The 23,416-nt window shown below is 37.4% G+C and overlaps 2 protein-coding genes across 7 annotated transcripts in view; one reads left to right on the forward strand and one right to left on the reverse strand.

Moving 5' to 3' along the window:
* The window catches only part of tfpia (tissue factor pathway inhibitor a), a 1,059,262-nt gene that overhangs the window by 739,322 nt on the left and 296,524 nt on the right, over positions 1-23,416 (reverse strand). The window lies entirely within an intron of this gene.
* The window catches only part of pcbp3 (poly(rC) binding protein 3), a 78,722-nt gene that overhangs the window by 54,150 nt on the left and 1,156 nt on the right, over positions 1-23,416 (forward strand). For 2 of the 6 annotated variants that reach the window (XM_079820834.1, XM_079820835.1), the window contains 10 exons: positions 9,667-9,833; positions 10,123-10,146; positions 10,237-10,269; positions 11,170-11,286; positions 12,036-12,167; positions 12,555-12,683; positions 15,087-15,161; positions 18,506-18,547; positions 21,304-21,382; positions 23,355-23,407. In XM_079820834.1, the coding sequence (XP_079676960.1) occupies positions 9,759-9,833; positions 10,123-10,146; positions 10,237-10,269; positions 11,170-11,286; positions 12,036-12,167; positions 12,555-12,683; positions 15,087-15,161; positions 18,506-18,547; positions 21,304-21,382; positions 23,355-23,407 (759 nt within the window). In that variant the 5' untranslated portion in view covers positions 9,667-9,758. Of the gene's footprint in view, positions 1-9,666; positions 9,834-10,122; positions 10,147-10,236; positions 10,270-11,169; positions 11,287-12,035; positions 12,168-12,554; positions 12,684-15,086; positions 15,231-18,505; positions 18,548-21,303; positions 21,383-23,354; positions 23,408-23,416 lie in introns of all 6 variants that reach the window. The other 4 variants (XM_079820831.1, XM_079820832.1, XM_079820833.1 and 1 more) reach the window with 3 other exon arrangements.

Below are 23,416 nucleotides of genomic sequence, written 5' to 3' on the forward strand. Positions count from 1 at the left end.
GTGGAACATCATATCTTTGTTTTTTTGTCCATTCAATGAAATCAAAATCAACCAAATGGGGTCCAATGTTTGTTGTTTTTGCTCCACAAACAAAAAAAGGTTTGGTTTGGAATGATATGAGGGTGAGTAAATGATGACTTTTAAAGTGGTCTTATTTTAAAAGTTCATTACTTAGATGTTTGGGTGTAATAGGTTAAAATGGTTTAATGTTCAAAAAACACATTATTTTTCACATACTATACATTATTGCAGCTCCTCTATTCACAAACTGTCTGAAACGTGCAGATTTCTACAAAGCCCCTCCTTCCGAAAAGCTCAGAGTTCTTTGATTGGCCAGCTGACCCAGTGCATTTTGATTGGCCAAACACCTCAAGTTCGTGTCGGAAATATAATGCCCCTTACCATAATCGCGGTTTTACCATATCAGTTGGAGCCCAAATTGGATTCTGAAAAAGCGGATGATCAACCCGATTGACTGGAACCAACTTTGCAAGCATGACTTGAGCCAAATGTTTCACAGTGTAAGCAGTTTTTGCCGGTGTTGTAGTACTCTCCCAGGTTCAGGAACAGGTCCTCTGTAAAGTGCGCTGTGCCCAAGCAAACTTTTGGGTTGTACTGCTAAGGGCCAGCTTTATAAATACATCATAACCTCTGGTTAACCTCTGAAAGCAAAAGCGGTTTTGCTTTCGCATCCAAACACACTGCGACATGACGACGACAACACTTCAATTCACTGAAACTTTGCCTTCTTTCTTTGTGTATACCTTTGGGCGGGCATTATGCTAATATTGCACATTGTGACGTGGACATTTGAGGAAGTAATATCTGGACTTTGATCGAGGCGTTTGAGGCAGGTCTGGATCAGTCTTCTCTGTTAGAATAAACCGCTTTGTGAATTTGCAGGTCATATACATTCACAAACCGATACATTACATACTAAATGAAAAGTAAAACATTAAAATGCATCATATGTCCCCTTTAATTTTTATCTATCTCTTTAAGAATGTTGAATCAATATTGAATGTGCGGTCATGTGTGTTTTATTTAATCGAAAAGCTGTTTTTTTACTAAACACAATTTCACAAATACTGTATAACATGTTTGGCTGTTGGTAATTTATATGAATCGAAATGAGACAGTATTGTGCAGCTTTTGAAGCAAAGTGGAAAGAGATAGAAAAAGGAGCATTTTGGGAGCACTGCTTGACCAAGCGTAAAGCGTGATTAATTCAATAGGTACCACAGAGGAAGGGGCCAGAAGCTCTTTAGAGGAAGGGCTGACCCACTTTCTGTATCCTGTGCTTCAGCAAAGACTGAGCTTATCTACCACGGGAAGATATCAGACTTATGATTAACATAAAATAGAATTAAAATGTGAAGTATTTCGATGGCTAATTTTTAATCTGCTCATACTTTTTTGAAAAGCATTGGAAAGGTGCTTGCTAAATACACACACTTTGACATCAAAAGAAAGTGGTTTAAAGGACACATGCCATGTAAGGTAACATTAGTTTGTTTATGCAGCCATTGCTTTTGCTCTGACCGCTGTAATCAGCCCACAGATGTAGTGTTCAGATGTCTACTGAATTCTGTGGGCTGATGTTCACCCGACCATGTGTTTGTTCTGTTTTGGGGTGTTTTTGTGGGCACTTTTGGCCCTTTGGAATTTTAGAAACTAAACACACTTTTCACACTCTCACTGGTTTATTAAATTTGCCTAATAACTAGTGTACTGTAAATGCATGCATTGTCTTGCTATGACTAATTTGTTAGCTAGATGATGTACTGAATGCACACAATTAAATATGTTCACAATTCTTGCTTATTTGACAAAATGAGGTTGCACAATTGAAATATTATGCTAGTCATGCTTACCTTTTCATTTGACTTTTTTCTCAATCTGTCAAATGTTTCTTATTGCATCTCAAGCAAATTACCCACTATTTTCGGCAAACCTCTGGGAAATCTAATCCCGTCCGAATGCGTATGTCTGTGTTTGCCAATATTGTATTACCATAATGCTTCTCCTCTTTTTTGAGCTACCATTTGCGCACAGGTCTTCTGCATGCTTTTATTTCAATATGGATGGTATTGACTGCCCATTTGAACTCTTATCCTGCCTTTGATGGAAGTTTCCGTCATTTATGAGACACCGCTTTCCCACCAAGTGGGCTGCACAAGTCATGAAAAGTGAAGCCAAAACGTTTCGATCGCCCCCAGGTGGCTGGATGCAGTATAGGTCATAAACCCCACCCTCTCCGTGTAATGTAATGAGACTTGAGACAAACTAAAAAAATCTAATTACACTTCAAATAATTTTTTTCCAAAGACGGTTTCTGTCATTTTAAGAAGTTTATATCACGTTGATGTCAGGTCAAGTGTTAGTTTTTTTTAATAAGTTTGGTTTTAGTTAGTTATTTGATGCTATAAAAACGGGAGTGTGACGTCATGAGCAAAGTAGTCACTGAGGCACCAACAGACTTTTTTCGGGAGGAGATTGGGGCTTCAACTTTCATTTCTAAATTTCCCTATCTGTTTATTTCATGAGTTGTTCAGCAGTAAACTGTACTAACCGATTCTGCAGGAGGGAGGGTGGGTGGGGCATTGATACCACGGCTCCACTTCATGTTGACTCCTGCACCGACTCGGGCTCCTAGATGTCAGTGCCATACTGGACATTGGCGGCTTCACTTCTGTACAATAGAAGAGAGTGAATGTGCGTCGTCCATATTTTTTACAGTCTATGTTATATGGTAGGGGGTGCTATTACACATCTTCTGAAAGAGTACTGAAACTCCTGATCAAATACACTGGAGAAGAAGAAGCAGAAACAATTGATAGCATATGTAAGCATATGCATATGTACACAATCACCAAAATTAAACCGCATATAAATTAAAACTGCCTAATGTTACTGAATGAAACCCAGGACGAGGTATAGGACTGTGAAGCTTTGGGGCTGTTAATTGACTCATCTGTGTTTTTGATCATCGTTCTGAATCTGATCTGGATGTAGCCTTTGGCAAAAACGCATGTTTCTCAGCTTTTTGCTCAAAATGTTGCTTTTTATGAAACTTGGCCACATTCAAGTGTTGATAAAAGAGAATGCATTAATCTAGAGTAAAATGGGTTGATATATTGCATGTTCAGATACTCGTCACAAAATATTCTGGGGGTCATGACATTTTTTAGCCTGATGTAGTCATACTCAGATTCTAGTCAGAATATGTCTGATACTGCTCCATTGGGCCGTGATTATGAGGCATGTTTCAACTGAACCAGGAAAGAAAATGCCTCTGCACTCAATTGGATAGACCTACAACCAATCAGAGCAACCGAGTAAGTGATGTATGTTGAGTGACGCTTAGTTGTCAACAGAACTCAACTGCACGCACACTGGAAGAAGTAGAAGAAGAAGAGTGTAAATGATATTTGCCGGTGTGGTAAAAAAGAATTTAAGGATACACGGAGTCCTCACCAACACGATCATCATTTTTGAGAGAAATAGTAAAGGTGAATGCATATACGAACAAGTTCTCCATTTAGTAAACAAATTCAACCTAAGCGCTCTTTGGTGACGTACATGATTACGTCACTGTTGATCATCTGTCCATCATCGTATAAAGCCCACCCTGACAATTTGATTGGTCCAAACAGCTCTGGTTCGAGCATACACTCTAAAAAATGTTGGGTTAAAAACAACCCAAGATGGGTTGAATATGGACTAACCCAGCAATTGGGTTGTTTTAACCCAGTGAATGGGTTGTTTTAACCCAGCATTTTTTAGAGTGTAGTTGCTCCACAACGGATCAAGTCCAGACCGAACTTCCCGACCTCAAATGTTGTGGACGGGGCTAAGTTCAGCTGGCATCCAGGCTAGAATTTTTTTTGAAAATGATAAAAAATGCTGGTGGTGACTAGCAACTACTACTTCTTCTTTTTTTTTTACGTTGGCAGAGGAAAGAGTTAACATTAGTGATACTTGTCTAGATTTCTCTGCTCACTTATGCAAGTTTATTATAAACAAACACTTCTATAAACTTGTGAAGTTTACTTAAATAGGGTTTTTATAATACATTTAAATATCAATAAATAATAAATTAAAAAGACATATATACGTCATACATGATGCACGCAAGCACAGCAGATGACCTTCTGTAAAACCCTCATCAAGAGAAAACGCAGAATAAAACATGTTAGTGATGTTAGTGCCATCCCTAAATCACAGATGTCGAGAGATAAGCATAGTAACTCAAATGTCGTTTGGAAAACTAGTCCTAAAAAATATTTTAAATTAAAATAAATAAATAAATAAATGTAGGCACGGTAAACCGTTTCCTGGATAATTTTTAATGTGACCTTCATATGGCACAAATAATGTGTATTTGAATCCACCCCTGGGACGTAGAAGGGTCTGAAAAGAAACTCTATTATGCCACCTCAAAATATACAAAGAAAGGAGCACTTTAAAAATGTAATCCTTCAGGCATTCGTAACGGTTCACTAACCATGATCATCTAAGTAATAATATTCATGTTATTCAAGCAGCTTTTCATTGAAGCACCAGATATGGAGCATTAGCATCACATAAACGATAAGATTGCCTTTCCTCAATCCAAATGTAGTGTATGCGTAAAGTTGCCACAAGGTGTTAGCGCCTCGCCCACGGCATCCATGTTGTTTGTTGTCTTACAGGCTGATTAAATTAGATAAGATTTCATGCGGGTTGAACTTGAAGGCATTCGAGATTTTAAGTCATCTGAGGCGGATGAAAAACTACAACATTAAGTGAGTCATGAGGAGAAGTGTGGAGCATTGTGCTCTCTGTGACCAAGCACACACTGCAGCTAAACACAGTTGTCACTCCTCTTAATCCTGTTCTGTACGCACACGGTGATATCTGCATCCTACAACCAATTCACGCCCGGCACTTCCAACCACATTTACCCAGAACAATGTTCCTGATTTGTATTTTAAGGGAGTGCGTTGGTGTGGGAGCAGATCCAATATGTTGTTGTGTGAGAGTTTCTACACTCATAGAAAATATTTGAATACAATGACAACTTAGAAGAAGAATAAAACATCAAGCATTGTACTCAACCCAATGTTCTATGTAATTGCTTATCTTTTTTACATGATTTATTCTTGGAGCGATTGCTACAGCATTTCTCTAAACCCACAAGGCCATTTTCACGCAAGTTATAATTATAGTGTAATATATTATAGTTTAAATTTATATAAAATTGAATGAGTTGAACACGAGGTGTAATGCTTTACCTTACTTAGAAATTTTGGGTATCTATAGTATACTTTACTGGAGTAATTATTTTTCAGGTGACTTTTTACTTCTACTCCTTACATTTTCACGCAATTATCTGTACTTTCTACTCACATTTTAAAAATAGCCTTGTTACGCCTATTTCATTTCGGCTTGTTTTCATTCCGGCTTGTCGTCATTAAAAAAAAAAACACCTATCCAGATAAATCACGCCATCCGGATAGAGTGAATTTGATTGTGGTTGGATGAGAAGTATAAACATACCATTCCGACATTCTATTGGTTTGTACGCGATCCATCGCACCTGCACATGACACAAATCACATAATGCTCAGTAGTACACGTATATGGTTCTTTAAAGGGCTGATGAATTGAGAAATCAACTTTCCCTTGAACTTTTGATATATAAAAAGGTCAAGGTAATATAAGAATATCCTGTAAGATATTCTTATGTAAGGATGTGTGAAAACATACTTGTTAGTCAACGAAAAGCTTTTACTGACACCAGGCCCAGCAAGCGATCGATTTCAGAATGTGCCTGGCTATGACGTGTGAGTGTAGTGAAGCACCGCCTCAACAGAAGAAGAAAAACGCCTGATTCTGTAGCCCCGCCCACCGACTTGTGCCACTAACATGACAGCTAAGAGCAGCATAGATCTAAACAGCATCGAATTTAAACATACCACATAAGCTTTTCGGATTCTGATTTTTAAGAATTTGGATTCCTGTATTATGAATGCATGGATGAACTTTATTTTTAATGAATATCCAGCTGATGTGGGGAAGACATTGCACATATGTTCATTTAACCACGGAGTCGTTTGTAAACAAGAGACTGGATTTGCAGACAGGATGAGATTACATGAACAAATTAAACAACACACTAATGTGAGTAAAAAATGTTTTTTTTTAATATGTGATAGTATTGCATTGTTACAGATCGTTTGATATCTATGGATTGTGTACGTGTCTAACAGAACATACCCCAAGCACGTTGTCACAGGCTGGAGAATACTTTATTTGTGGTGTTCTTGGTTCATTACTGTCTTGATGTGCGTTGTTTACTTTCTTGTCTCGATATTTCAAGGGCGCGCGCACGGTTCACGGTTATATTCATCGATCGGGCGGGCCAAGTAACGTTAATAAAAATAAAAAATAAACATTCCAATCAATCGCGGGTGGATGAGATGAATCATTGTGTTTGTTTGATAAAGACATTTTGCTAGCCCTGGCTGTGGGCTGGACGATTTATTTCGGTTGCCATTTGCCACACGCTGTCACTGACAGTGGGAGCAGAAGCTCATTAAATATGTAAATCTTATCCAATCCTAGCCATGGGCGTTTACTTCCAAGTCTTCAGTGCGGCACGCCCATCAAACCCGAGCATTTTTCAGAGAGCCTCAAAGCTCTCTGAAAATAGCCTATTACTTATTCATCATGATGTTTTTGAATGTAAAAACCATGCGAACACAATAAGTTGACCTCAGACAACAGTATCAAAATTTTTAAAAAGCCAGTTCATGACCCCTTTAATGTATTTGTATTGTCGTAAAATGCGTTCATTTTCAATGGGCATATATGCGGCTGAAACAGGTAGCCTAGGTCATCCCAAATTTTAATATAACATTATAGTCATTATGGCCTTTAGAAAAATGTTTTTTTTTTTTGAGGAGGTGAGGTAGTACTACAAGCCCCTGTGGCGCGGCCTAAGCTTTTGTCCTTAATGGCATTTTTTCCCCTTACATTACTTTTACATTTATACTTTAAGTAGTTTTGATACCAGCACTTCTTACACTTTTACTTGAGTAAAAAGCTTGAGTTGATACTTACACTTCTACAGAAGTCTTTTTAAACCCTAGTATCTATACTTCTATATCTGAGTAATGAATGTGAATACTTTTGACACTTCTGGTTGACCATGAGAGTGCTTTCTGACCTGTACTTTACATGTGCTTTAGTAATCAACATAATTGTACTTCGGTAAAGCTTGACAAAAGATTACCAAAACATGATTATAAATGTACTTTGACAAACTTGTGTACTTGTTTTTAAAAGTGTGCTTGTCCTTAAAAGTGTGCTCTCTTTAAAAGCACTTTTTATTACATTAATATTATATTATCTGCAAGTACAGTTTTTAAAAATATACTTAATAGATTTAAAGTGCACTACAAGTTAAGCGCACTTCTTTTCCGCAAGGTTTTCTCAGGTCAGGGGCTTCTTAAAATGAAGGACGTCCATTTGTAAGAGTACAGGCTGGTTCACTTCTGTCCATTGGCTTTGTTGCTTCTGTGTGCTCTTAGCACAGATTGCATAAAAATTCTAATCTGAGCTAAGCAGGAGATTTGCGGACAGCTGGCAGATCTCATCTCATATACCCATGTGAATCTGTTCTTATCTTCCCTTTGCTTTCTCGACGCGTCGCTCTCACACATAACCCCAACATTCGTGCTCATAACTTTCTCATCCTTGAGCACGCATGCTATTTCCCTTTCATCATGCTTTTTACAGTCGCCAATCTCACCATCGTTCACTTTTCGCTCTCTTTATCCTGCGCCCCATTGGAAGGTCTGGCAGCTGCACTGGGACGGCTTAATGTTTCAATCTCTCAATCGTTGATCCCCAGACCCACATGACGGCATAAATCACTGAAAAAGGGACTGGTCCGAAGCTGTGCTGAGGAGCTAGGACCCCCCCCCTCCCTCACGAGAGTACAGACAGATACTCATTATAACCACTGAGGATGAGAAATCGTCGGAGGGATCAGAGAGACCGAAAAAAATACAGATTCGGATAAGCTGAATGTTATGACACAAAATGGAAAATAAGTTTTATATGACCTTGTTTATGGTAAACCCACAGAAATCTGCAGATTTATGCTTGATGCTTCTTTTTTATTAATGTACATTTTTATTTATTTTTCTTATTTTTTGATTCCTTATTCTTAAATGATTAAGTTTTATTTTCTCTTCATCATAACCATGTGAAGCAGATTTAATTGTATTGGTGACAGGTATTTCATTTTTGCAGAAATTCTGCACAGATTCAATCTTTGCCTACCTATAATATTGCAATATAGCATTTTTGGGCATTGAACCTCTTGTCTTTTTTTCAACATGAGTTTACTGGAGGTCAGTTTTGTTTTAACGCGATCGGTTTTGTTAGATGTAATTTTTGTAAAACATGTATTTTCTTACTCTGGCATAATAGCCCATGAAGTATTGGACTCAGCTGTGCTTCATACTGTATGCTAAAAGCCGAATGACCTCAGCGGCTGTTAGCTTTTGAAATTAATTTAAGATTACTGCCTGGCAACAAACATATTTAGTTTGATTACTTGTGAAGTGCTCCCTCTTGTGTTCAGACTATGAATATAAAATGCTATTAATGATGTCGCATTGTGGTGTTGAAGGAATGTTCCATAGTCAACACAAGCTATGCTTACTGCATAAGGTTGATTAATCACAGAAAACAGTTTGACTTGTAAGTCATTTAAAAAAAATGTAAGTAAGGTAATTGCAGTGGATTAATAGGCAATAAAACATACACCGTATGTAAAATGTACATTGCCGCTTGACATACGTGTTAACATGCTCGAGGCTAGTGAGATAAAATGATTACATCCGTCTTGAAAAGTAGTTCTACCTCAAACAGATAATAATAAATTCTGAATAATTCATGTGAGTGCTTTAACAAAACCACAAGATTCACATTTCTCTGGGATGGACTGTATACTTTCAAAATGTTTAACTGTAACTAAATTTTTATTTTTTTTATTTACACTGCCGTTTGAGGTCAGAAATTATTATTATTATTTATTATTAATACTGTTATTTAGCACGGATTCATTGAATTGATTAGTGTGATAGTGAAGACTTTTTTTATAATGTTACAAAAGATACATTTTTCGAATTAATGCTTTCTATTAAAAAAATTAATAGAAATTAATATCAAAGTTTCTTGAGCACAAAATCAGCATATTAGATTAATTTCTGATGGATCATGTGACACTGAAGACTGGAGTAATGGTGCTAAAAAAAATCATTTTAAATATATTAAAATAGAAAAGAGTTTATTTAAATTGTAAGACTATTTCACAATGCTATTTTTTTTTTCATCAAATAAATTCAGCCTTGGTGAGCATAAGACTTTTCAAAAGCATAAAAAAATCTTACCGAACCCAAACTTTTGAACAGTGGCGTATTTATTTTAAACAAGTCAAAATTATTTTCTGTGTCAATCACAGATGCCGAGCGACAGAGGAACATTCTTTTAATTCCAAGCTTTCATTCCTGAGCAGATCCAAACATTCTGCAACCGTCTTCATTTCTCACTTGGAAGTCTTGGGCTCATTATGACTCTTGTGTATGGTTATCCCATCCCCCCTTGCAGGTGACTGGTTGGCTGCTGAACCATCATTCTCGTCCTACTCCTGGGGATTTCCTGTCACGTGACCATATTCCTGCTTCACCTCCACTCCTAGTATGGAACCCAACAAAGTCCAGTCAGAGGGTGGGCTGAATGTGACCCTGACCATCCGGCTTCTCATGCACGGCAAGGTAAGCTGAGCCCGCAGAGCAGTACAGAGAGAAGTGGATGGGGGTAGGTTGATGATGTCACTGCAGAGTGTGCCTGAGGGACATGTCCTCTCCTGACCCACTGTTTCAGGCCAAGGTGAATCAGGGGTCGTCAGTACCAGTGACCTTTTAGACTCGTTAAATCTCCGTAAGCAAGGACTGAAAATAAAATAGAGCCATTTTCGGTCACTGTTACTGTACAATTGTGAATGGCCAAAATGTTCTGCTTATGCTTGCAAAGATTTAATTGGTTCTTTTTTTATTCCTGCAGGAAGTGGGAAGCATCATTGGAAAGGTATGTCAGATACGGACATTGTATTTATGTATATGTATGTATACGTTTTAAGCACTGAATCTAAATATTCAGTCGTTCTTTTTGCTTCAGAAAGGGGAAACTGTGAAGAAGATGCGTGAAGAGGTATGTTTCCTGTCATGTTCATGAATCACAGCGACCTCAATGTTTTATGTATAAATATAATAATAGTAATTTGAAATGTACTTAAGATAAGATCGAGGAAAGTATTTCAAACTTGCACCTTTAACCCTCATCCTTCCCTCGCACTTTATAACAAATCTTTCCCTCGTGGGTCAAAATGACCCGAAGCCCTAAAATTATACTTAATTTTTATTTTACCAGAAAGCTTATGTTATTTCATTTAGATAATATTTGTTCTATATTTTAATGCATTTTTTATTATGTTTTTATTTTATTTTATTTACCTTTAAATTACTAGATTTTATCAATAAATAAATAAATAGTCATTTAAGCACGTTCTTCACATTCTTTCAACTTCAATTCAAAATAACACAATTTTATGCATAACCCTTTAAATTCAGCTCAAAATGTTTTGCATTATGTGTCTTTGCCGGCCTCTTGTGAAAAAAAATATAATATATTATTTCATGACTCTTGCCACTAGATGGCCTTAGCTTAAATTTTTAGCTTGAATTCTGAGCAGTATTAGGTTTTTCTATGTGTACTGAAGCATTCCTCGCAGTCCATTCATTCCTATGGGGGTCGCGAGGGAAGGATTTGTTACTTTTTTTTTTTCATTTCAACCACAAAACTCCTCGAATTCAGTCTATTATTTTTTGTTTGTCCGTGGTTCAAGTGCGACTAAAGTCCTAGGGTCTTGGACCACTCAGATGAACTCTCAATTTTAATATATATATTTTTTAAATGAGTTTCGGGTCAAGATGGCCTGAAGGAAGGATGAGGGTTAAGTGTATTTTTGAGCTATTAAAAGGGTCTTAGAGTCTCTCAGACCTCAAGCAGAACAAGAACATGAGGGTTAACTTGACATTTGGCATCTTACAGAGCGGCGCTCGCATCAACATCTCAGAAGGAAACTGTCCAGAGAGGATCGTCACCATCACTGGACCCACAGATGCCATCTTTAAGGCCTTCGCTATGATCGCGTACAAGTTTGAAGAGGTGCTGTCCTGAATACAGTATTTAAAAATCTCACTTAACACAAACTAAATGTTTTTTTTAATGTTTTTGATACTATATTCTACCATTCAAAAGGTCGGTAAGATTTTTAAATGTTTTTTGTTTTTTTTACTGTTGAAATTGTGAAATAATATTAACATTTCAAATAACTGTTTTCTATGTTAATATATTGTAATATGTAATTTATTCCTGTGATGGCAAAGCTACATTTTCAGCATCATTAATCTTCAGTGTCACAGGATCCTTCAGAAATCATTCTAATATGCATTTTTTAATTCTTTGATTAATAGAAAATTTAATAAGACAGCATTTATGTTGGTTACTCTAATTTTACTGTAACTTTGATCAATTGAATGGATATTTACTGAGTTAAAGTATTACTTTCTTTCAAACAATGTATTTTCAAATTGGTAGTACACATTTTTGAATAATCCGATTATTAAAAGTCCCTTGAAATTAACAGTACTTCATCAGTTTTGATTTTCTTCTCTTTATATTTGGAACTTGATGAACACAAACCATAAGGATAAGATTAATCTGCTTTCAATGCAGAAACATCTTCACAAACAAACCCTAAAACAGTAAACCAAATAACATAAAATTGGTAATTTCAACTCTGAATTCTGATTAGATTATCCACATTGTTGTTGCAGCGATGTTAAAGTGTTATTGCTTATTACGTAATTTAGTTTTATTGCTTATTATGCAATTACTTTCTGATATTTCTTCAGGATATAATCAACTCCATGAGCAACAGCCCAGCCACCAGTAAGCCCCCTGTCACTTTGCGCCTCGTGGTGCCCGCCAGTCAGTGCGGCTCCCTCATTGGCAAGGGAGGCTCAAAAATCAAAGAGATGAGAGAGGTACGAAACTGCCATTATTTTCACTGTCAGATCATGGATTGCCATAGAATTTAAAAATGGGCAATACTGTAAAACAGGAGTCTTCAACCACAAAGCCACAAAACTCACAAGTATATATTAATATACCACCAAACATATGCTATTATAGCCCAGACTAAAAATGCAATTTTTTAGTCCTTGGTCTAAAAAAGCTTGAAGACCCCTGCTGTGTGGAAATGCTGATTATGTTCTTGTCTTTTAAATGACTTCATCGGAAGCATATGCTTGCATGCAGATGGCGACATTTGTCCCAGCGTTCCCCTGAGAGCTGTGTGGTCTCAGAGCAGATCACACCATCATTATCAGTGGATGGTCTGAATCAGACTGTTGTTTTATTTCTCTCTCCAGTCCACAGGAGCTCAGGTTCAGGTAGCAGGGGACATGCTGCCTAACTCCACAGAGCGCGCAGTGACAATCTCCGGCACCCCGGAAGCCATCATCCAGTGTGTCAAACAGATATGTGTGGTCATGCTGGAGGTACAGTATTGCACAGTATTGTTCAAGGGATAGTTCACCCGAAATGAAAATCGTCTTTCAATACTCCCCCTCATATTATTTAAAACCCTTGTGACTTTCTTTACACTGTTGAACACAAAAGCCCAAAAGGACAGAAAAGCACTATAATATTTTCATATAAGTCTGTTTGACTTTTGAAGCCATATGACTGAAATTTACAGTTGGCATGAAATCATTGGAATTCATTTTTCCAAGGTTGATTGGATAACAAGTGGACAACGCTAAATACAGTTGTAAACGGGGTCGAAAACAATTTGAGCTTGTCCACTTTCAACCACTTCCAGAGGTAGTCGAAAATGTATTAGACCGGATTGCTTTCGTACTGTAAATACTCATGGGGTCGAATGTTCAAACAGCCACTAAAGACCGCCTACTGTCCGCCTACTGGCCTAATGCGTAAACATTATGGGAAGTGCGCTAACCAGAGGGGACTTAGGGCCCTATTTTAACAATCTAAGCACATGGCACAAGTGCAATATAGAAAAGTGCATCACTTCAATGAGTAATGGGTATGTTTTGGGCATAACGTACAATAAACCAATCAGTATCATCTCCCATTCCCTTTAAAAGCCAGTTGCACTCGCGCCATGGCGGATTTGCTATTCACATGGAATTTGTAAGCAGAAAAAAGGAAAAAGGAAACGGATCTGCTCGTGCGCAAGGTTAAAGTGCACGAGCAGACCATCTACGGGACAAGCCAGATTCCACCAAAGCTCCCTGAGCATATGACATGTAGGCATTTTTATATTTATGTACACTATAATAATCTTTTACATTTTAATCTTTAATTTTTCACATTTAAATATGTGTGTGTGCTGCTGCACTGTGTCCCTTAGTCTTTGTTGGCTGGAGACCAATGTTTTTTTGGAAGACGAAAAACTTGCCAAGCACAATTCTTTCACCATTCCTTATTTCTACCATGCACTCACAGCGTTCAGCGTTGTCTTGCGGCTGTCGGAGCAGAAAAGAAAGCTGCTGCTCTCCGTATATGTTTTTCAACGTCTTCTGGCGCGTTCATATGTAAATTGTACAAGCTTATTTCAGATCCATTAGATCAAAAGATCTGAAAAACGCATACATAGACCCTCCCCTCAGAGAAATCAGGACAGAAGTGGTATATTTTTATGTATATTTTTATGCTACAAAAAGATGATTTTGCATCCTTTTTAAAGCTTGAAAGCTTTAGTCCCCATTCATTGTAATTGCATGGAACAGAACAACCAGTACATACAGTGAAGCATTTTCCTTTTGTGTTCCACAGAAGAAAGTAAGTCTGGATTTGGAACAACTTGAGGCTGAGTAACGAATGAATTTTCTTTTTTGGAGGGTGAAATCCATTTGTTATGAGAATAACAATGGGGTGGATTCACAACCATACACACAGCCACACTCCATTACAGCCACCCTGCCGAAGAGAGACTACATTGTTTTATTTGTGATTAATGAGAAACACAAAGCATCCGTTGGCTTGCTTCCGCCATCTCGGTTTATTGATTTAAATGTTATTCTTATCCACCAACAATGTGCAGGGCTGAATTCCTGCTGAGGTGAATTGTGCTCTGATTGGATGTTATCGAATGATTTTCATTGTTCGCTTGTATAGACACAGACATATTTCTAATGTAATTAGATCGCCTGCGAACTTACAAACAGGTACGGTCTCATCCTTTGTGTGTGGATGAAATTTTAGGGCTATTTTACCTTTACAAATGCGCAGTATACAGCAAACTACAGTTATTATTGTACCCAAAATTCACTGCACTTGATTTGACCTTCCATTTCCAGTGTGACAAATGAATTTGACATAATATCAGCCATGACTTTTTAACATAAAAATGCAAAATAATTTTTTTTATATTCAACATAACTAGACTCGCTGAAGTACGCATGCAACGTGTTGAGGTCATATGGCAACAATGTAGTGTACCAATGCGTTTATCATGGAATAATGCTACAGATTAACTTAATACACTGTATACTGAGATTCTTAAGTAGTTTTTGTAGAGTAGACAGTTTGGGCAACACAGCCTAGAGCGGGGTGTCAAAATTCTGTCCTGCAGAGTTTAGCTCCAACTTGCCTAAACACACCCGCCTGGAAGTTTCAAGTATGCTTAGTAAGACCCCGATTAGCTGGTTCAGATGTGTTTAATTGGGGTTGGAGCTGAACTCTGCAGGACAGCGGCCCTCCAGGAGCAGGATTGGACACCCCTAGCGAATACGAATCTTCAAACTTTGGGGTCTCACAACATGCCTGAATTTGTTTTCGTACAACTTTACCACACAAACGCTCCACCACGCACACCTGTCTGCACCAGTCTCCTGGTCTAATGCTGTTTCTGCCTCTTACCTCTTCCCCTCTCCTAGTCCCCACCGAAAGGTGCCACCATTCCCTACCGCCCAAAGCCCGCCTCCACCCCCGTCATTTTTTCAGGTGGCCAGGTAAGAGCCGACCCGCTGGCGGCGTCCGCAGCCAACCTCAGCCTTTTACTGCAGCACCAGCCACTGCCTGTTAGTTCACTCAGGTTTTCTCACCTTCTCACTCGCATGTTGTCACACCATCCTAACCAGGGTAATGCTTGCAGAGAGGAAGGAGCTTTAGATTGTGAATGAGAGTTCAAATGGGGTCTCGGTGGACTCCGTAAGGAGAGTTTGTTCTTCGGCCATCACATATTGCCTTTTACTGCCATCCAAAAAGTGAATTTTAAGCCAAAATGAAATGAAATGCACATTTTTATGATTTTGCCTTTCTGGTGCAGTAATACATTTATAAGACCTCTTGGAAGGTGCTCAAAGTTTAGTTCACTTTAAAATAGGGTTGCACCGAATCCAGGATTCGGCTTCGGATTCGGCCGAATATTGGGCTTTTTGACGGGGTTCGGTTTCTGTGTCGAACCTTAGAATTTTTTTCCACCGAACCGAACCCTAGGCTTGCACTACGCGCGCTATACTGGTCGACACTAGGGACGTCACAAGTACCGGTACTTCGGTACCAAGTCGGTACTGAAATTATAAAAATGTGACGAGACCAGCATTTCTGTAGTACCGGTAGTACCGACTCCCGAGTAGTATTTGGTACCTGCAGCTGCGTTCAGTCGCTTCCGTGTTTATCTAAGCACAGGACTCCAGAATGTACTATTTAAATATTACTCCTGCATGTTCTGCCTCTCTGTGTGAATGACGGCCGGTCGGGCGATGCGCGGGCGAGAGCGCACGCACCCATACACACACACACACACGCGTGTGTGACACTCGCGCGCTATCTTTGTAGTCTCTGTCGTGTGTCACTATATGAGGACACGAACGCATAAACCATCACTTCATGAGAATTTGCCCTTTCATTTGAGAAAACTGTCATATCATGAACACAGACACTCAAATATCTTCACGGCAAACTGTCAAAATAAAAGTTTGGTTTAAAAAATTTGAAAATTGGCAATATATTAGGCTACTGTTGTAGCATACAGTAGATTTAGCTACGTCTCTATGTAATAATAATACGTCTCTACTAATAATAATAATTATGCCTAGATGGTTGATTATTTTTCACTTGATCTTTTTATTTAAACAATATTTACTTTTAAACAGCATACAGCCTTTACATACAGCGTTTATGTATTATTTACATATAATGATTATCATCATAAATAATAAACTTAATACATTAAAAAAAAATTTTTTAAATAGTTAAATAAAAAAATGTAATAAATAAAAAAACATTTAGCTGTGGTACCGAAATTGGTACCAAGTACCGCAAAATTTTGATGGTACCGACTTCTGGAATTTTGGTACCGTGACATCCCTAGTCGATGCAATGGCGCCGCCGTTGATTACGGGAAGGTGTTTACTTGGTGGACCGTTCGAATGAAGTAGGCTGAGAAAGTGAAAAAGGAACTTGTGAGCAGAAAAAGTGTTGTTTGGCAGTACTTTCAGTCAAAAGAAGGCGATTCATGTCGAGCTACATGTTCAATTTTCAATGCCAATTTGTCTCGTGGTGACAAGGACCCTAAACAATAGCCACTGTTAAAACATTTGTGTAAGAAACATCCGAAAGAATACGAGTTGTGCATGAAGGAATCTACAAAATGCAGCAATTTCAGGGACGGCAAAGGAAGGACAGTTATCCTGGCATAATGTTGCCTATTCTTTTTTTCTTTTCTTTTTTTTTTTTACAGTTAAAATAAAATGAAATATACACTGCTGTGGATGTTGTTTACTTCATTAAATGTGTTTACTGTGATAATGGACTGAGGATGGGAGTAGGATTCGGGATTCGGTTTCGGATTCGGCAGAATCTTAACCGCTTTAAGAGCTTTGAGTGCCTAGAAAAGCGCTATATAAATGTAACATTATTATTATTATTATTATTATTATTATTATTATTATTATTATTAACCAGTGGATTCGGTATTCGGCCGAACCACAAAAATCTGGATTCGGTGCATCCCTACTTTATTTACTTTGTTTAGTGCATCCATACTATAATGTGCGTTTGCGTGTAACTATGTGCATTTCTTTGGTTTCACTTCATTTTCATATTCCAAACATTTCGGCCATTACCATACAAAGTTAAGATATGAATGCTTTTGGAATGAGGCAAAGTGAAAAACTGTACTCATGCAAAACAAAGGGTTTAAACCGCCCTAAAATTCTGTGTGAAAGTCAATAAATTAGGACATAAATCTATTATTACTGCATAATTATATTAGTAATTTTCTAAAGCCTTTGTTTAAATCGGAAATCAACATGATGGGCCGCTCTAACAAACAGAGTAATGTTTGGTTACACTCTTCAGGAAACTGGGACGTTTGATAAATATAAAATTGGACACTTCACCTTTACATGCTACAAATGCATTCTGGCTGCTTTGAGTGCATTTTTATATTAGATCGACGTTGTTCACTCTTATTGCAAAATAAACTCCTCCCTCTCAGAGCAAATATCATATCCTTTTAATATTTTCAAGGCTTGAAGTGTAGCATCACTAGAAACTCAAAACAACCTGGATTTGCATTATTTTGAGATTCCAATAAACCTTGAAATGTCAAGTTATAAATATTAAATGGATATGCTATCCAACAAAGTCATCCCCACTCATTCGCTAACCAACACGAAAGTTCCACTATTCTAACATTCCATTGATGAATAATAATAATATCCTTTTAACAAAGCTCTCAACATCTTTTTAGCATAACTCATTCACGGGCACTTCATCCAATAACATCACATCACGGCTTTTACGTGAAATACAACATGATCATCAGTGTGACACTTTGAATTGAAGTTCTCTGGAACATGTACAGGAAATGAAGTTATTTTTGAAAATATGATACTGGCTGATATGAGGATAAGAAAGTGTGCTGTCTTAAATAGAAAACTTGAAGGATGTTATATATTCATCTATTCGAATGGCTCCGTAATAGATTTTATTGCTGGGTATATTTACCCAAACAATCTGTTATTTGCTGTCAGTATAAAATATATTTTAATACTGTGCACCAGCACACAAACAGATAAGAAAAGCCAGAAGGAGTGTTGTAAATTTTTGTGGAGAAGCCTCTATTATTTAAATAACTGAATATTATTATTGTATAACTACTCGTAAATTTATTCACGTAAAATATGAAAGACAATTTCAGCTTTTGAAGCCAAATGTTTCTGTGAAATATTAATAGATCCTTTAGCACGTATGAATCAGTTAGTTCTTGTGTTTAATGGGCCCTGCAGCCTTGTGAAAATGTTGATTCGATTTTTCTTCTCTTTTTTCCCCCTCTCCGTCTTCACAGGCTTACACAATTCAGGGACAATATGCCATTCCACACCCAGATGTGAGTCCCCAGCCGTCCACCCCCTTCCCCCCAGCACCGTCAGCAGTCTGCATGGCTATGTAGTTTTCAGTGTGGACCTCTCTATTAATATTAAGCAGTAATATTAATATGACGTTTCTGATGTGTAATTTTTTTGTCGCATTACAATCTGAAAATGTGCTCAACTTCAGCCCTTCGAAATGTAAAACGAACTTCTAAGGACTTGGCCTGTTGGAGGAAATGGCACCGTTTGTCATTTTCTAAATGGTCCGCATAGATTTACTTCCGAGACCCGTATCGCTCTGTGGTAATTCAAATGTGACGTGCATACCTACTCCAGTGGTTCTCAAACTTTTCAGACCATCATGAACCACTGATCATTTTCACATATTTTTTTGTTTTGCATCGTTAAGCAAATCAACATTTCTGTGAGAAATATAAAACCGCATTTGCAGTCATGGCGTTTCTGTAGTTCTGTCAAAGGACGAAAAGGCATCAATAGTTTACAGAGAACAAATCCTCTGTCAGACTTGTTACATTATTTATATAAGTATCACAACCAGGCAAATGGAATTACATCTCTCCTTTTTCTTGGTTGACATTCTATTTTTAGCATACACAGCTTGGGAATAATCACCTGTTGCGTTAGTTTTACAATGAAAAAGCTGCATTTAAATTGCACACTACTGTTCTAAAGTTTGGGGTCAGTAAGATTATTTTTTAAAAGAAAGAAAGATGCATTCAATTTATCAAAGGTGACAGTAAAGACATTTAGAAGGTTACAAAAGATTTCAATGAAATGCTGTTCATTTTCAAAACTGTTTTAAACATTGATAATAATAATAAGAAGAAATATTTCTTGAGCATCAAATCAGCATATTGAAATGATATATGAAAGAAGACTGGAGTAATGATGCTGAAAATTCACCCTTGCCATCACAATAATAAACTACATTTTATATTCAAATAGAAACCAGTTATTTAATTTTCCACAAAATTACAGTTTTTACTGTATTTTTGATCAAATAAGTGCTACCTTTGTGAGCATAAGAGAGAGCCTAGAAATCTAGACGCGCCCTAGCGGCAGCAAACGTAATTTGCAGCCAGGGTTGTCTAGCAACTCTTCGTTGGCTTGCGAGCTGGAAAAACCAAACTCTGGTCTGGCCAATCACATCGTGTATAGAGTCGGTGGGCGGGCTTAACATAATGACGGCAGAGTTGACGTGGTTCCTCGTGCTACTTGTAAACAAAGAAGCTGGCGAACAGCGGTCTTTCGAATCAGCTTTGGCTGCGATTCTGGAAGACGAAGCTTTTCTTTGAGAAAAGAACAAAGAACAGCACTGAAGTTATTCTTAAGAAAGGAAGATGTGTTCGGAGTTTTGCCGACCGGATACGGCAAAAGTTTAATCTCTCAACTAGCTCCGCTTCACCTTCTTCATTGCTCTGGTTGGTTGTAGCGCTATCCTATTGCGTGCAGAGGGAATTTGAAAGACAACCGTTTATTCCACCCCTCGGATAAACGGGAGCCCCGCCAATGGTGAGTTCCCAGACCCAACATCTTGATGTGGGTCTGGCTTGTCAGGCTATATAAGAGACTAATTTAAAGAAAAAATCTTACAGACTCCACACTTTTGAATGGGAGTGTCTATAGATGGGAAATGAGAAGGACAAAATACAAATATTTAATTTAAAGTATTTTCCACCTATAACACCACCATTATAGATCCCAGTTTGAGAACCACTGATCTTTTCAAAATGGAAGCATGCTCATGCTCAAAATCCAGATGATTCTTTAATCCTGATAGCTGTGTTTTCCCTACTGATCATCTGAATGAATATCTTTCAGAGTGAAGGAGAGATGCCGTGTTAGTCCTTTTCATTTAAGATTGGCAGTGATTGATGCTGAGAGACGCTTCAGCTGACACTGCAATAACTCAAGTAGAGGTTGGACATCCCTTCCAACTCAGATTTAGGGGGTTGTCCACATACACAACAACATCCAGTGCAAGTCTGCTCTGGTTCAAACACTGTTTATAAGGAAGGCTTGTGTGTCCTCTGAAGGTTGTCCAAGCACTTACATGTTCATATCTCTGATAAATAACGGAGCACTCGTGGTTCAGGCGTGTGTCTTGGGGACAAATTTTCCTTGGTAATAGCGTCACCTTCTAATGCATGTTTACTCTTCTGAGGCATTCTGTGTATTTAAAATCACAAACTAAACTCGCCTTTGATCTTAAAACAAGGAAATGTATCGTCGGAATGACATTTGTACTAGAGTCTGATTGACCTTTCGTTAAGCTCCGTCCACTTTGTTTACTGTTGCTCATTCAGGCAAGCTTCACAGAATGTCCAATTAATTAATTTGGACATTTCTGTGAACTACACCATTTTCAATGAAATGTGGAGTAAATAATATACACAATATATATATATTAAAATATCAAATATTTGATTGGATCTTTGTTTGTGGTCTGGAATGAAGTAGTAAAAAATTTGAAAAAAATCCCAGTAACATGTTTAATTGGCTGGTGGTAATAATTTAAGGTGGGGCTTAGCAAAGGTCAGTTAGCGATCAGATGAGGTTAACCCACCAAGTCAGGCCAAGTCCTACTAAAGTTTCTATCTCTTCAGCTTTCTCTTTTGCTCTTCTTCCACCACAGTGTGTCATGGCTTCTTATCCTCTTTGTCTCTTTGTTCTAGTTTAGTTTCTTGATTTCTTGGTGTGACCTGTCGTATAACAATAACCTCTTAGCTCTACTGTCCCTCCAAACCCTCAGCAGTTGACCAAGCTCCACCAGTTGGCTATGCAGCAAACCCCCTTTACCCCCCTCGGACAGACCACCCCTGCTTTCCCTGGTACGTACCCACGAGCCCTTTTGAAGTTTCCTTCTCTTTGTACCTGTAGAGACGCTCTCTTTGTCTTTCTCTCTCTTTCCTTCTCGTTCCATGTCAAGCATCATGACATGCCCGTGGTGGTTGCTCTTCACTTTGTCAATTTTTTTTGTTGGGGGGGAGGGGGGGGGGTGCTGTTTGTTTAAAAATTTATGTTACTGCTTTTGTTTTGCTTTGTCTTGTTTTGTTTTCTTTTGTTTCCTTTTGTCTTGTTTTCTTTTTTATTTCCTTTCATCTTGTCTTCTTTCAGTTAGTTTTGTCTTGTTTTGTTTCCTTTTGTCTTGTTTCCTTTTGTTTTCTTTTGTCTTGTTTTTTTCTTTTGTCTTGTTTTGTTTTCTTTTAGTTTCCTTTGTCTTGTTTTTTGTTTTCCTTGGATTCCTTTTGTCTTGTTTCCTTTTTTATTTTGTCTCTTTTGTTTTGTTTTGTTTCCTTTCGTCTTATTTTGTTTCCTTTTGTCTCTTTCTTTTTTGTTTCCTTTTGTCTTGTTTTGATTTGTTTCCTTTTGTCTTGTTTTTTTTCCTTTTGTCTTGTTTTCTTTTTTAATTTCCTTTCGTCTTGTCGTCTTTCATTTAGTTTTGTCTTGTTTTGTTTAGTTTTGTCCTCTTTCATTTCGTTTTGTCTTGTTTCCTTTTTTTCTTTTGTCTTGTTTTGTTTTCTTTTAGTTTCTTTTGTCTTGTTTTCTTTTGTTTCCTTTTGTCTTGTTTCCTTTTTTATTTTGTCTCGTCGTCTTTTGTTTCCTTTTGTCTCTTTCTTTTGTTTTGTTTCCTTTTGTCTTGTTTTGATTTGTTTCCTTTTGTCTTGTTTTTGTTTTCTTTTGTCTTGGTTTCTTTTTCATTTTGTCTGTTACTTTTCTTTTTTGTTTTGTTTCCTTTCATCTTGTTTTGTTTCCTTTTGTCTTGTTTTGTTTTATTTTCTTTTGTATTTTCTTTTTTGTCTCTTTTTTCCCCTTTTGTCTTGTTTCGTTTCATTTTGCCTTTTTATTTTATGTAGTCTTTATTTTCTTTTGTTTTTTGTCTTTTTTTATTTTGTCTTGTTTGGTTTGGTCAGTGTTTTATTTTATTTGGTTAGTATTTTTTTTTTGTGTTTAATTATTTTTTATTTTATTAAACAATATATCCATAAATTATTTAATTATTGCTACCCACTATTTCTTATTTATTTTTTTTACTTCAGGGTTAACTTTGAGGAAAAAGCTTAAATTTAAAATAAATTTCAGAAAATTACATTTTACTGTTATACTAACTCACCTTGCATTTATTTTTATTTTTTTCCTTGGTTTGTTTTTTCGGTCAACTTTTTTCTGAAGCACCTAATCCTGTTCTGCCAAGACCCAGGATAAAATATTTTTTTGCTGCTTATGCAACATTGTCACGTACAGGGGACTAATGGTGTAGAATTTTATGCTCGAAAGAAATGACCAGTGGCACAAAATGTGTTCTTTCTTGCCCTTCAGAATCTAGTGTAAGAGAACCATATCAGTGTTTTGATTTTACAGACCACAACACATCTTCCATCAAGCCATTCATTACGTATTCATCTTGATAAACACTATCTTATACAAGCTCAGTTTAAAGCTGTTACTAAGGGCAAACCCAATGCCTTGCGCTGAGTAGAACATGCTTTGCTATTCACACGTACAGTATATCACACACACATCAAATATATGTTTGTGTCAGACCAAGGACATACACTACTATAGGAAACTTGTCGCCTTGACAGATGACAAGTGTGAGTTAGATATATTTATGGTTTAAGGTGAAAAAAGCCCTTTATAAAAATTCTCTGGAGGACTAAGAGTTCCTTGCACTCTGCACCTGGTCCATTAAGGTCACCAGTCTTCTAAAGCTCACGCTCAGTGTTGACACCATCATGATTGTGTATGCAGTGCTGTTTATCCTAGGCTGTCTCTCGAGCTTCCCTCTGCTCTCTGATCTAGGTCTGGATGCCAGTCCCCCGGCCAGTACTCATGAACTCACCATTCCCAATGATGTGAGTATA

Source organism: Gobio gobio (genome assembly GCF_949357685.1).
Source record: "Gobio gobio genome assembly, chromosome: 7".
Lineage (NCBI taxonomy): Eukaryota > Metazoa > Chordata > Actinopteri > Cypriniformes > Gobionidae > Gobio > Gobio gobio.